Genomic DNA, 14,700 nt, shown 5'->3' with positions numbered 1-14,700 from the left:
TGGCATCTTTATACCTTTTTCAAGCTGTCGTCAATTAGTAAAGAAATTAATTTCTGTCTTTATGTCCTTTGTAAAGCTGAGCGTGTACTTGGATGCTGCAGAGAGCTAGAAGCAAAGGCAGGTTTCCTTTGGTGGAAGGTAACTGAGCGCTCTGGTTGCTGGGGGCACCAAAGCACGCTGTTCCCTGTGTCCATGCAAGGAAGCCTGGACCAGCAGCAAACACAAGAGGAGGAAATGGCTTTTGTTGAGGGAAACAAACTGTTTTTCAGGCCAACAAGCTGTGATCTTGGACTTTTTGCCATATGCATGTTCGGTAAAAAGAGAAAGATCAGGAGAAGGAAGCAGAACGTCCCTGGTCGCATGCTCTTCCTTGCCCTGGCTGGGGACAGACGCCGCGTCAGCTGGATCCCATCGCTTCTGTGGTTCCTTGGCCCTAGGACTTTGAGTCTCCCTTTGTTCCCCACTCTGCCCTCGGAGCCTAACAAGGACGTTTTTAGCATGAGTGCCGTGTGTAGGCTGATGACTGTACGTGGGTTTTTTTTCCTTTGGTGGCAGCAAATGGACGTACAGCCTTCAGCTTCCCGATGCAGTTCCTTTACTTTTAAAACATTTGTCATTGCTCTTCCGTTCTTACACTTTGGTAGGTGCCGTTGCTAACGGGCTTTCTGCTATTGGGTGTCACAGGAGCACAGAAAGCAAGCCAGACCTTCATTGGAAAACAGGCTTAAACCACGATCTGTAAAGTAGGAAGGAAACATGGGGCTGCGGCAGCGGCGTTCCAGTAAAGCACTGAGGTTAAGCGCTGGGGGCAGACAGCACACACGGTCTGGGGAAATCTGCTGGATCTGGACGACTGTGGCCTGCTGGTGTGGGCAGCCTCTGAGCTGCATTTCTGTCCCCTCACGTGTGGGTACATTCGATATGGCTGCCTGCCCCAGAGCTCCCAAATGAGTCAACCCCAGGCCTGGATGATTTCGTGAACCATTGTTTGGGGTACGTTTATATTCTACGCTCACTTCCCACCAAAGGTGGAGAAGAAAAAAAACATGACTTGAACTCCATGTTCTTCAGGCCCAAACGATAACTTTCCTGGGGTTCTTGCCTGGAAACAAAGTGAGTTTTCCCCCTCCCATATAATAAACGAAGATACAGCTCCCTGTGCAGACAAGGATGTGATGAAACTCACATTCCCAGACTTTGCTGGGGACGACGAAAACTTTCCACTTGGAAAGCATTTTTGGTTCTGCTAACGGGGACTCCCCCCAAATAATCATATCTTTCGATCCGGAAACCCCATCTTGGCAAGTTAACCCTAACAATTCTATAAACATCTGTCACAAGATGTCCACCCAAGTGTCATGTATAACAGCAAGGACTGAAGGCACTGTCAATGCCTCACCGTTGAAAATGGTCACATGAGTCTTGATTTGATCCCCCTGCTGGGAGAGCCGGCAGTCAGTAGAAATCACAAGTACAAATTATGTAACAATGTGGGAGGGGGATATTCATGTATTACATATGAAATTACGAATCTACTCTAGGCCCCCAGTCCCTAGCCAAGACCAGGGACACAGCAGGTGTTCAGGAAACACTGATTTGGTTGAAATGAGCTGCTTTCCTGTCTTCCTGCAGCAGCCGTGTTAGAGAAGGCCATGTGGGTTCCCAGGCCTGATCTCCTCCCCACCTCAGGCCCTAGGGCGCCTGCCCCTGGGGGCTGCACGTGTGATAGTGGCGTTCACGGAGCAAGGAGTCAAATTAGCTCCCTGGCTGTTCTTGCTGGAGGGCACACTGGAGGCCACCTCCTCCTAAATCTTCTGCCCCTTTGTAAGGCACACATCCTGGGTGTCCCAGCAGGAGGCCCGTGCCTGACAAAGGGCAGAGCACCTGCCTGTCGGGCTGGGAAGAGCCTGAGAAGCCCCGCCGAGGTTGTGTCCAGAGCCACATGCAAGGCAGATGGCCTCCCAGGGGCCGTAGGGAATAGCATGATTTTGTGGGTTGTAAAACCCTAAGTGGAGAGCTGTGTAGGCAGCATGCCACAATTTGAGGTTTTTCTCCCAGCGATGTGCCCTAGAGGTCTTCCCGGGTCAGCTTGCACCGTTCATGTTGGCAAGCCATTGAAATGAGAGGGAACTTGAATAAGGCTCATTTCTCATTGGCGAGGGCAGGAGTGGTTTGTTGTTTTCCGTTCGTTTGTCTGTGTAGTTACTTATTTCTGCAGCCAATACTTACTGATCACTTCCTCCGTGCACAGCACTGACCCGAGCACTTTACACAGATGATCTCCGTTCATCTTACCAACAATCCAAGTCGGGTAGGGCTCTTTTCCTGCACTTTGCAGCTCAAGAAGTTGAAAACCTTGCATAATGCCTTACTATAACAAAGCCAGATCTGACCCAAGGAAGTCTGACCCCAGAGTTGACCCACCTAACCCCACATTGTGTGGCTAGCTCAGTGCTTGTCTGGTTTTCCCCAGATAGCTGCCTTGAATGTGTATTACTCTAAGTTTAACTGATACTCATGGCTGGTGGCTACCATACAGGACAGTGCAGCCAGTCTAACACCTTCCTGCAGTCACGCTGCCCGACGGCACAAAGGGCCGTGGTGCCCTGCAGCCAGAATGGCTGGGGAATGCTTACTCTGCAGGGGGGCTGGGCCAGAAGCTGCCGGACCACACTCTATCCCTCTGTGCTGGGAGATCAGTTTGCCCAGGCGGTGAGGATGGGCAGAGAGGGCCAGATGGCCAGTCTCTAACCTCTTCACAGGCAGGGCCAGCAGGGATCGGGGGCTCAAGTGAGTAGGACCCCTAGGATCCTAGCAGGTGGCTTCTGCCAAAAGCCTCCCTTTGCCTCCTCCCTTATTCTGACAAGACTGAGCTGGTGCGGGAATGCCTGAGGCCAGATTCTAGAGCCCCCAGCCTCCACCCCTCCACCACTGTCATGTGGGACTCCTACCCCGCTTGCTCTCAGGAGGTAGAGACCCAATTCAGGAAACAAAGCTTTCTGCGGTGTGGCTTGCCCCCACAGCTGCTTGAGGGATCAACGGGAAAGATCTAAATCATCGTTCACAAATTTCCAGGAATCACGGGCACTTCTGACATCATTCTCCCTTGCTCACGCCTTGTGCCATGTTAGTACGTAATTAATGCCAGTTTTGAGGAGGAGATGACCTCCCTGTATCCTGGAGGTGGTCAGTGATGTGCTGGAGTCGAAAATGACACAGCAGATATCCCAGTGCAAAGAAAGCAGGGAGGCTTTCGGTCCAGACCCTGTCTTCCTAATAACGTAATAGCGACAATAGGCATTTATTGAGCACTTACTGCATGCCACACACAGTGCCAACCACCTTACACTCAGGGCTCTGACTTACCCCTCGCTGCACCCCAAGGAGTGGGTTTTGTGAGTGTCCCTCACTGCAGGTGCGGAAGCTGAGCCTTTGGAGGAGAGGTCACTGGCCCCAGGTCACATGGAGGCAGAGCTGACTCCAGAGCCCTCCGCTCTTAGTCCCAGTCCTCTAGTGCCTGGCACTCTCTGGCTTTTGCCTCCTCGTCTTTGCAGTGGACGGCGATCGTCCAAGTTAGAGTTGTGGCCCCATACCAGAGGAGTCACAGGTCCGGGAGGCTGGCACAGGCACAGGCGTATAATAAAGCTTAACGAACGAATCTCCTTTCGTTTTGCCTTCACGACATCTTACGTGTGTGTTTGACTTTGCACCTCCTTTACTTTGTGCGGCTGAGAACAAGGGGGCCTGCCTCTTGCCTTCTCTGAAAGCTCTGGGACCCTGACCTCAGCCGGTCTTGGCTGCTTGCATCTTTCCAAGGCTTTCGGTAAGCTCTGCTTTGTATATATTAAAAGTATAGCATCTCACGTCTTGGAGAAATGAATCTGCGCTGGCTTTGAAGCAATCCGCTTTACCACGTGCATACTTCTTTGTTTTTTCAAAGTAACCCTTGGTCGAGTTTCCGCAGCAGCTAAACTTGGGTTGCAGCGTTTCTGTTTTTGTCATGTTTACCCTACCCTAAGCTCCAAGCAGCTGAAGAGCATCACATGGGAACTTCTGGAATCGGGTGGAGAACATGACAGATCTAACTTCATGTTTTGGAAGGGGAAAAGGGGGCTGTTACGTGTTAAATCTGGGGAATGGTAGTTCACAGGAAACTGAGCTGAAAGGTTATGTAATGCTTCATCGCTAAGAAAGCCACACTTGTCCTGAGGAGGCAGACCAGCTGCCCTCCACTCTTTGGCGAGCTGGACAAGAGGAAATCCTTGGAAGTGTGTGAAATACAGGTCAGACCTGCAGAAGAACGCTGATGCAGAGGAGTGCTGAACCCCGAAATAGCTCACCAGTTTTGTCATCTGCACCTGTGTGTAGGGCCGGGGGGTGACAGCTAGCTTGTGCTGACGGCCTGCTGTATGCCCGGTTGGTTATACTAGTTATCCCCCCAACAACTTTAGGAGAGCGGTACATGTCTTCCAGTTTTGCGCTTAGGCAAGTAATCGAGGTAACCACCATCTTAAACTTTGTGTTTCATTCCCTTGCTTTGTTATTTTATGCTTTTATCACATAGGTATGGCACTCTCGAAAAATCCATTGTTTGCTTTTGCTTGGGTGTTTTGTTTTTTTAAGCTTTATAGAAAACGACTGAACGGCGCACTTGCGCTGTCTTCTATGACTTGCTTTTGTTTACTTTGTATTCTGTTGCTAAGGTTCCTCGTTGCTACATGTAGATTTAGCTCATTGATCTGACTGTACAGTGATCCTTTTGCTACAAGATGTCCATCTCTGGCTATGATAAGGGGCTGCTACAATCATATGCCTGTCTCCTGAGGGGTGCACAAGAATTTCTCTTGGGCGTATTTATACCCAGGGAGGAATTGTTGGGTTGTAAAGTATGGAATTTCAACCCTACGAGATGCCAAAATGTTTTCCGAAGTGGCTGTCCCAGTTCCCCTCCTTCCTAGAACACATATGAGTTAGTGATTTCGGTAGACATTGAAGTAGGACCTCAGGAGGGCTGTCACCTTGCTCCTAACAGCGTCTGTTCCACTCTGGCTCTCAGCCACAGCGAATTCTCCCTCTGGGCTTGAGGAGCTGTGACACCCACATCTGGCTGCTGCTGGTCCAGCCACATGATTCTCAAGGCCAGAGGCTCCACGATGATCGATGATCGTCTCTCTGGTTGGCCTGACCACACATCCTGTAAGGGTCGCCCCAGCCTGGTGCTTGCTGACCTCGGGTGGGTTGGCCAGCAATGCAGGGCAGATACCCTAATTGTAGTGGGAGGAAGTGCCTGTCCTCCGACCAGGAGACATTCCCGGGGAGACCAAAGCCAGCTCTCCAGAACCTAGGCGCTGAGTTAGCCACACGTCCGTCCCAGGGCTGCCTTGCTCACGGAAGGAAAGCTTCCCTGGAAAACCGGGAACAGAGCAGCTTACAGAGCTTCTGTGCCGTAAATTCAGCAGCCTGGTAAATTGCGAATTGCGCCCTGGATCTCTGTGGGTATCGTACAGTTGAGCCAAAGCCAAGGCCAGAGCCCTTGTCCTCCTTGTGCTCTCATCTTTTCAGAGAGTTGGTTTCCTTGGCAGGCCAACTGTGTGGTCTGTGGGCAGGCGGCCACCTGGGAGGGCGGAGAGGCATCTCTCCAGAGGTGAGAAATGAGGAGAGATTTCTGCTTGTACAAAAGCCCTCACACGGTTTAGGAGCTAGGAAAACCGAAGCCGGGGGCCCTCACTGCAGACCCCTCACCGGAGATGCCAGGGCGCTGCTCTCACAGGGCAGAGGGCCAAGTTGGGACCTGGGCACCCTGAGGTCTTATGGAAACCGTGTCATCATTCTAGACTGGCCTTGCTGACCTGTGCCTTTCAGAAGCCAGAGAAACTGCAGGAAAGTGCTGGTGTGATGTTAACACCTATATTAACAGGTCTGCATTTTAAATAACACAAGCCACATCTCCTCCCTGACAGTAAAGGGAAAATGTGGCTTATGAGCTCCGCTACGCTGAGGCTTCCTATGGATTTCGCAGCTTCTGGGGGTCTCTCGGTCTGCAGGGAAAGTAGATGCCGTCTCTAAGCTGAGGGCTGCCCTCCTCCATGGGGGCGCCTTGTGCATGGAGGCAGAAGCAGAGACCAGGACCAGGACCTCCGCCAGGACTATGTGTCCTTCTTCATTGAGGAAAGTCTCTGGTTTGCTATGTCTTCTGTCTGCCCCACCCTGGGGGCTGCTCCCCACCCTGATGACTCCCTCCCTCCACCCAGAGGTGAAGCTTTCCCCCCTAACCCCTGGCAGCCAGAGCAAAGGCCACATCTGCGGAACCTCCCAGAGACGGGTCATCGTGTCCGTGCTAACACCTTTGAACACGGAGCGCTCACAGACACGAGATCTTCAGTGAATGTCTGTCGCTGTTTGCTGTGGTTAGTTTAGATGTCTCTGCCCAGACTACATGTTCCCACTGTACCCCGCTGTCAAATATTTGGGAAGGCCCTCAACAGATGCTTCCCGGGGCCCCCGTGTTTGCACATCTGCAGGCAGTGAAGAGCTCAGCCACTTGGCAAGTGTGACCCGCCCTGCGTAAGAGGCAGCTGATGGGCTGCTCCCAGGACTGGCCTCAGGTGTGAGCAGCTCCCAGCACGAGGGCACAAGGCCGGAGGGAAGGTGCCAGCTGTGTGTGCTCACGGCAGGTTCTTTGCCCTATGAGGAAGGGCTTTTCTTTTCTTTCCACCGGCTTCCCCCCGCTTCCTGCGCACATGTCCCATGGAGCTGTGACAGTAAAAGCACTGGATGTGGGGTCTGGACCCCAACTCACCGTGGGCCGAGCTCCATCCAGTCTGCCCGAGGGTTCCTTTCCTCTGCTAGAAAATGGGGCACTGGAACCCTGAGTCACAGAGTCGTGGGGACCAGATGGAATAAACTCTGGGAAAAGGGCTTTGTAAATTACAAATTGCCACTCAAATATTAGGCATTGTTATTCCTGCTTTGTGAATACTTACTCTCTCTTCCCTTACTTCAGGCTGTATTTCACCAGCGTTTTCTTCAATATGAAAGTGAATACTAGGTAGGACCAGTTCCCTATTAAAAGGAAAGTGGGGTGTTCATTTCTTTCTATTCTAACATTAATAGGATCCTCAGCTTTCTGAATACTTCCCAGCAATCTCTTTTGCACATGATAGGAGTGTGGAAAATAAAGATTTTGTATGAGACAAAGAGAGACTGGGATTATTTTACCATTCAACAAAGAATTACTAAGTGCTTATTTGTCATCAACAGTGTAAATGTAATACGAAGTAGGAATTTATTCTATTCACGGAGCCCTAGGAACAGAAGATGTTGCTCCAGGGTCATCAGGAGGCAGAGTGAGGGGGAGACTGGGCAGGAGACTTCCCTGTGGTTTCTGAGGGAAGGAACAGGTGAGGCCCGGTAAGCAGGTTTGCATAATTTGACTGGTTTGCATAATTTCAGCATGCTCTGGGGCACAGGGCTCTCCCCCGTTATCCAGCCCCTGGCCCCGTGGTGCTCGGGTGCTTGGGCCATGGAGCGGGTAGGGGCTTAGCGCCCTGGAGCACGAGAGCCATACACGAGGGGTGCCGGGGCGAGCGGGCTCTGGCGTGGTCAGTTTGCGTGTGGAACCCTCCCTCACAGGCAAGCTCTTTCCCTTCTCTAGAAATTGGTGAATGCTGGGAGGGGCAGTCTCACCAGGGTCAGATGTTAAAGTGTCAAAACACAGAAAATAAAAAAAACATAGTATGTAGAGGAATCAGGGTTAACGAAACTCAAAGTATGTGGGATCAAGGTCTGTGGGGCAGGGTTCTTTAAACAGATACACAGGAAAGAAGAATTGCGTTGCACGTGTAGACTGTTGTTCAGCAGGCTCCGTCTACGTGGTGGGAAAGGAAACGTATCCCATCCACCGTGGCCGGAGTCATGCAGTTAAATCTCTTTGATGCGCGGCCACTAGGGAGATACTGCCTACAGTTCATTTCAGCAGGCATTAAGCCAGCACCTACCCTCTGCCAGGCCTGTGCTCAGAGCCTGAGGCAAAAGCAGATGAATAACATGGGATCCTTGCTCAGCAGCACAGCCCGGCAAATATGGGGTACGTGCACGCTGAACCTCCTCCTTCGTGTCCGTAGCAGACATCACTAATCACACGCAGCACTCCCTTCTGCCCAGTCCAGCCAGACCCAGACACACCCCCCCCCCCCCGCACAGTACAGTGGGGGCCACAGCCACTCATCGAAGCTTTTGTCGCCCTGGCTCCAGGGCCCTCAGGCCATGGGGGAGGGATGGTGCTGGAGGAGAGAAAGAAGGCACAGTCTCATCAACGCGCACGTGTGATAAAGGCAAGAAGTGCTTTGGGGGTACGGAAGGGAAAGAAAACCACACCTGCTTCCAGGAGATTACAGCAGACTTTATGGAAGTGATCGGGTTGGTGCCTGGTCTTAAAGGGCTTGGCTCCTGGCCTGGTGCAGGAGTGAGGGCTCCGCCGCAGAGGGTGCTGGCTGTTCCCTGAGCGGCACGAGGCAGGAGGTATGGATGTGCTTTGAGTAGTGGGCAGGGGGGTGTCAGTATGGCTTGGAATGTTTCTGTCGAGACATGCGTAGGAGGCTTTAGTGGAAGCCCCGAATCTTGGGCTAGCTTGTGCAGACTGAGTTCTGGGAAGTGGGGGACATCTGGCCACTGCAGGATCAGAGCAGCTTCCAGAAGCAGAGCAGGGCAGTGCAGAGCCGGTTAGAGCCGGGAGAGTTTGCGGTGGACAGGGAGGCCGGTCACGAGGCCGTGGCTGGTGAAATCCAGCAGGGGCCTCAGCCCCCACGAGCGACTGATTCTGGAGGCTGTGCCACTGGAAATCCAGAAGGATCCAGAAGAAATCGGGTATCAGCTAGACGCAGGGACAGAATTAAAGTCAAAGACAATAGCCCTGTTTGGGCCTGAATGATTCAGAAAGATGATGGGGCCATGGAGCGCCATGTGGACGCCAGGAGGGGAGCTGGTCTGGAAGAAATTTGAGGAACCACGGGACAGTCAGGAATCCTTCGGACCAGGGGCTGGCAAGACAGATCTGCAGCTCTGGAAAGAGCCAGGAGCCAGAGACCGCGTAGCTAGGAGACATCTACCCTGGGAGGAGAGCCAAAGCATGGGAGCCATGGACAGGAACAAGGGCGAGCTGGGGGAGTGCCTGGGGCCTCCTGCATGTAATCCATAGAAAGGAAAGGCAGATACCCTAGTGCTTAGTAACAGGAGCTAACTCCCGAATAAGCGGACCGGCGGTACCGAGCAGAAATCCAGAAATGGACTAGATTCAAGTGAAAATGGGAACTTCCGTGTATGACAAGGATGACTTCACAATTCAGTGAAGTAATGAAGGACTTTTTCAGGACTTTCGTTAAGACAATTAAGACCCATCTGCATTTTGCAACTCGACAGAAGTGACAGTTGCACAATATTGTGAGTGTCCTTCAGGCCACCGAGCTGGACACTTAGAAGCGATGCATGTAAATTTTGTGTTATGTACATGTTACCACAAAAAAAGAAATGAAACCATACAAGAACTTAACGTACAACTGACGGCACCCTTTAAAACCCTGAAGTGGAGAAAGCCTGTGTAAGCAAGAATCAAACTTCAGAAGCCATAAAAAGAAAGGACTTATTATTTGGCTATTTAAAAATAAGGATCACCTGCACAGCTCAAGTGGAAAGACAAAAGACCAACTCATATAAAAGAAACTCTCAAATATCAAGACAAAATGCAAGACCATGACAGCAAAAAATAAGCAAAGACATGCATTTTCAGTTCACCACAAAAGAAATACAGCTGGCTCTTGAAGAATGAGACGGTGTTCACACTACACTTTCTCCCCTATCCTACGGGTAAAAACCCAAACAGTAGTCGACATGCTTTGTTGGTAAGGCTGAGAGAAACGGGCCTTCTCCATACCCGGCTGATCGAGTCCAGACCGGATATCCCACGTGGAGGGGAATTCGGCAGAAACCACCAAAGTGACATGGGCATGTCTTTTAACCAAGCAGCCCTGCATCTAGACATATACCCCGACGGCACCCCTTCACCCAGGTGAAATAGAACGCCCCCAGCCAACTGTTTAATAAATCAGAGATTGCTAGCACACACATAGTTTTCAGTGAGAGACTGCTTGCAGAAACTTCCATTCACTCACACAAAGGGGTACCACGCATTGCAACATATTTTTGCAACAAAGAAATGCTTCGAGAAAAAAACAGAAGATAACTAAAATGGTTAACCATAGGGAACAAGAGAGGAGAGGTACAGTAGATAGGCATAGAAGTAAGACTTCATTGGATGGATCTTTTTATAAATCTCTAACTGTTGTACCAGGTCAATGTGTATGGATTCAGAAAAGAAAATTAAGTTTAAAAGCAAAACTTATAGCTGGTAACAAATTTATTTTGAAATTAACAAATCTAATTGTATATCAAATTAGTAACATAAGCACCCAGAGGAAATAATTATGACATATTTGCAATAACTTGAACTTTAAGTATAAGACTCTGGCATATCATTACTGAACTATGTTCTAAGGATGGGGGCAGGGAGAGGGGAGTGGGGAATTATTGTGGAATGGGTGTATTAGTCCACTCCGGCTGCCAGGACAAAGCACCATAGACATTTATGTTCTCCCATATCTGGAGGCTGGAAGCCAAGACTGAGTATCGGCAGGGCTGGTTTCTTCCAAGGCCTCTCTCCTTGGCCTGCAGATGGCCGTCTTCTCGCTCTGTCCTCATGTAATCTTTCCCCTGTGCGCATGCCCTGGATGTCCCTATGTCCTAAACTCCTCCACCTATAAGGACAGCAGTCAGATGGGGTTAAGACCCACCAGAATGGCCTCATTTTAATTAAATCACCTCTTTGGAGGCCCTGTCTCCAAATGCAGTCCCATTCTGAGCTACAGGGATCTAGGTCTTCAACATAAGAATTTGGGGGTGGTGGGGGACACAATTCAGACCATAACAAGGAGTATGGAGGTTCAGTTTGGGGAAGTTCTGGTCGTGGATGGTGGTGATAACAGCACAACACCGTGGATGTACTCAAGCCCACTGAACTCTATGCTAAAAAATAGTTAAGACAGTAAATTTTGAGTTACATACATTTTACCACAATACAAAAATAAAAATAAATTTTAGGAGGGAAAAAAACCCTCAGGGGGCAAGGGAGCAGAGGGTGCCATTGAGAAGGTGCCAGCTGGTGGGCCCCTGGCTGCGGGGGGCCGGGGCGGGGTGCACGGCGGCCAGCAGGGAACAGGAGCTTGCCCTTGGCCCAATGGTGTGGGTCCTGAATTTGAGGAGCGGGCAGCCTGTCAGTTCTAAGCAGTAAGTCCTTACCTTTTCTATCTGTGAAATGAGTGTTGCCGTCATTATTCCTGTGCCAGCTGCCCCCCCGCAGAGGTGGCAGTACGGGTTTGGGCAGATACCCTGGCTGCGTGGCCCCTGTTCTCTGCAAGCTCTTTCTTTCTTGTGATTTTCAAACAGTCAGTCGCATGAGCTGCTTGCAGCCTGAATAAGGAAGGAAGCTCCAGCACGCTGTTTCTATAGCGACTGATGTCCTTCAGAGAGGGAAAACGTGGAGAGACCCTAAGAAAAGAACAAGGGGAAATGAATGGCACAGAAATGCGACAGATCATAAAATCCAGGAGGAATACACTGTGACCTAGTTTTATTGCGGCTTTGTTGAGCCTTCTGGCAAACACACTTGACTATTTTATCTCATTGTGTGTCTGTCAGATTGTCATCACTGAAAGCTATAAAGTGAGGAGACAAGATGCAACAGTTTACCTGGTGAAAGGCTAATGTTGAAACACAGCTGTGAGGATCAAAGAGCTGGGAAAACCCCAGAAAATTCTGAGCCCCATCAGTTTCACTCCTGGCCACTCAATAGAAAATCAGGCCTGGTGAGACTCTGTGCACCTGTCCATCCTTCCTTCCCTAGAAACAGCCACAAGGAAAGCATCCTGGCTGCGTGGACAGGCTTTGCAACAGTTACAGCCTGGCTTATGACTTCCCAGCTGTGTGATCTTGGGCAAGGTCCTTAACCAGTCTGTGCTTCGACTTCCTAAGCTGCAAAGCGGGGAGGGGATTCCCACGTGAGCGAGTGGTTGGAAAGAGAGGACTCCATGGGACTATCCGTTCAGGTCCTCAGTCAAGAGTGGCAGGTCATTCCGGCGGGGGGACCACCGAGCTGCAGTAGCAGACAGCCCCCTGGTAACTACAGTTCTTTCATTTCCCTTTCCCTTCCAGTTGGCCATGGACAGAGCGAAGGGGAGAGGATGGTAGTGTCTGACTTCCACGTTTTCATCAGGGACGTGTTACAGCACGTGGATACCATGCAGAAAGACTACCCAGGGCTTCCCGTCTTCCTTCTGGGCCACTCCATGGTAAGTAGACCACAGAAGAGCCCGCCCAAATCAAGCCTGGTGCCCAGCCTCGCTGCAGATGGGAGGTGTGAGAACACCGTGATGAAGAAGAGGGGCTCCCCACCCCATCTGCTCTCTGCCTTGCTGGCACGCCCCCCTCCGCATGCCCTGTACTTGGAGCTCCCGGACAGCATAGTGCTTGGGACAAATCAGGTTCCGCGTCCTGGAGACAGCCCCAGAGGGAGCTTCCCATCGGGGCCCAAGGCGCCAGGAGGCTGCCTGCCCGTCCTTCCTGAGGACCTCTGGTGCGGGGCCTCTTGGGAAAACAACCTTTTTCTTCAAGCTCTGTTGGCCCCTCCGTGCCATTTCATAGTGAGGCTCCCGAGGGCACTTCTCCCTGCAGAGCCATTTCTAGAGCAGGGATGGCTCTCAGTCGGCGAGAAGCCCAGGGAAAGTGCCCAAACCCCGGGTGCTCGTTCCAGCTTGCACAGTACAAATGGGAGCGGGGGGCACAGTCTCCCCCAAGGAAACAATTCCTTTAAAATCATTCAAAATCCTTTCCGCCTTTTCATTGTATACGATCCCCTAAGAATCAACCAGGTATGTTCTTTAAATCCACGGCCTGCAAATTAGCAGCACATCTACCCCTGGACAGCCTGACAGGCTGGCTGGCAGAGGGTTTTGAACTGATGAAATGGGAAGGTGGGGTGCAGTGGGGGGACTTTTCACTCTGGGGCAGGGCTTCCGCCCCTTTATCACAGCCTGTCTTTCTTCCTGTGTTTCTCTTACCTGCCCGGCCTCTGTAAGCCTTTGTGATTTCAACGCTGGTTCCAACTACCCTCAGCTTCAGGCCCACAACCAAGGCCTCATGTTTCCAGCACTATCCACACTCACCAAGTATTTTTCTTGGAACCGAAATTTCCGGGACCTTGACCGAACCAGAAAAAAAAAAAAAGTATAGCGATCTTGTCTTATAATCCGATTACAAAAACAAAAATCTCATATTAAGGCTGACGGAATGGATGCATTGGGGGTCTGCCAGCTTTTGGCTTGAAACGAAGTAGGAATGTGTTGTTTAACTTGCAGCCCACAAGCAGGAACCTTATTTATATCTCTCTGAAATGTTTGCTCTTGGAAAACCCAGAGGAAAAAAAAAAAAACATGTGTAATAAAATAATTGCAGATCCAGTTTACCCAACATTCCGTGGTGTCTATTCCAAGGTAGACCTCCCCAGGGCTCCGGGCCAGGCCTGCAGCTTCGGAGGAGCGCGGTGATGGTGCTTATTAGAAATATGTGCGCTGGCGGAAGCTGGCACGCGGCAACCCTGGCCTGTTCTGCTTTGCAGGGAGGTGCCATCGCCATCCTCACGGCCGCGGAGAGGCCAAGCCACTTCTCCGGCATGGTCCTCATTTCGCCTTTGGTTCTTGCCAATCCTGAGTCTGCAACAACTTTCAAGGTAAACGGACTTCCGGTGCTGGGCGAGTCCTGCGGTGCCCGGGACCCGGGGCGTCCACGGGGACGTCCATTTATGGCTAGAGTCTGGGGGAAAGGGCCAAAGTCTCTTTTTGGACTTCAAGCATTGCCGTGTGAAGGTTTGGACGAATATCAAACATCGTTGCCACCGGGGTCCCCTGCTTTCCAAATTCAGGTGTGTTTTGTTCCTGAGAGACAACAGAAGAATGATTTCCTGTGTGTGCATGTTTTATTGGTGAAAGTTAAACAGGCAAAAGGTGACACGTGTTAGGAGTCCAGCAAAATAACCTTTGTTAACAATTTGTGTCCAAGGCCTGAGCTGATTTTCATCGAATACTTGCCAACATGGGCCCCAAGTGCACAGCGAGTGGAAACTGCAGGCAGTTTGTAATGGTGACATCGAGGCTTTGCTCGCGCCCAGAGCGCTCTCCCTCTGGCCCTAAGGATGCGTCCCTTTGTTAAACCCATCATTTTGTTGCTCTGGTTCTACTGGTGTGCAGCGGCATGCGTGTGCGTGCTCGTGGTTCTGCGGCCTCGAGCTACTTTGACGAGGCAAACGAGCTAACGAGTACAGTTGACCCTTGAACAACCCAGGCACGCACTACGCGGCCTCCTTAGACACGGGTTTCTTTCAATAAGTATAGTGCTGTAGATATATTTTCTCTTCCTTCTGATTTTCTTTTTTTCTTATGATTTTCTTGATAACAGTATTTCTTTAGTTTACTTTATCATAAGAATATAACGTATAATACATACACCATACAAAATATGTGCTGATCAACTGTTTATCTTATCAGTAAGGTTTCCAGTCAACAGTAGGCCATTAGTAGTTGGGGTTTGGGGGCAGTG

General features: G+C 50.7%; 1 protein-coding gene across 3 annotated transcripts in view; it reads left to right on the top strand.

Moving 5' to 3' along the window:
- The window catches only part of MGLL (monoglyceride lipase), a 112,608-nt gene that overhangs the window by 68,176 nt on the left and 29,732 nt on the right, over positions 1-14,700 (top strand). For 2 of the 3 annotated variants that reach the window (XM_087866724.1, XM_045812293.2), the window contains exons 4-5: positions 12,262-12,398; positions 13,724-13,834. In XM_087866724.1, coding sequence (XP_087722850.1) covers positions 12,262-12,398; positions 13,724-13,834 — 248 coding nt within the window. The remainder of the gene's footprint in view (positions 1-12,261; positions 12,399-13,723; positions 13,835-14,700) is intronic. The other variant, XM_087866725.1, reaches the window with a different exon arrangement.

Source organism: Ursus americanus, chromosome 14 (assembly GCF_024610735.1).
Source record: "Ursus americanus isolate L20-20 chromosome 14, mUrsAme1.1.p, whole genome shotgun sequence".
Lineage (NCBI taxonomy): Eukaryota > Metazoa > Chordata > Mammalia > Carnivora > Ursidae > Ursus > Ursus americanus.
This window is presented reverse-complemented; position numbering and strand designations above follow the sequence as displayed.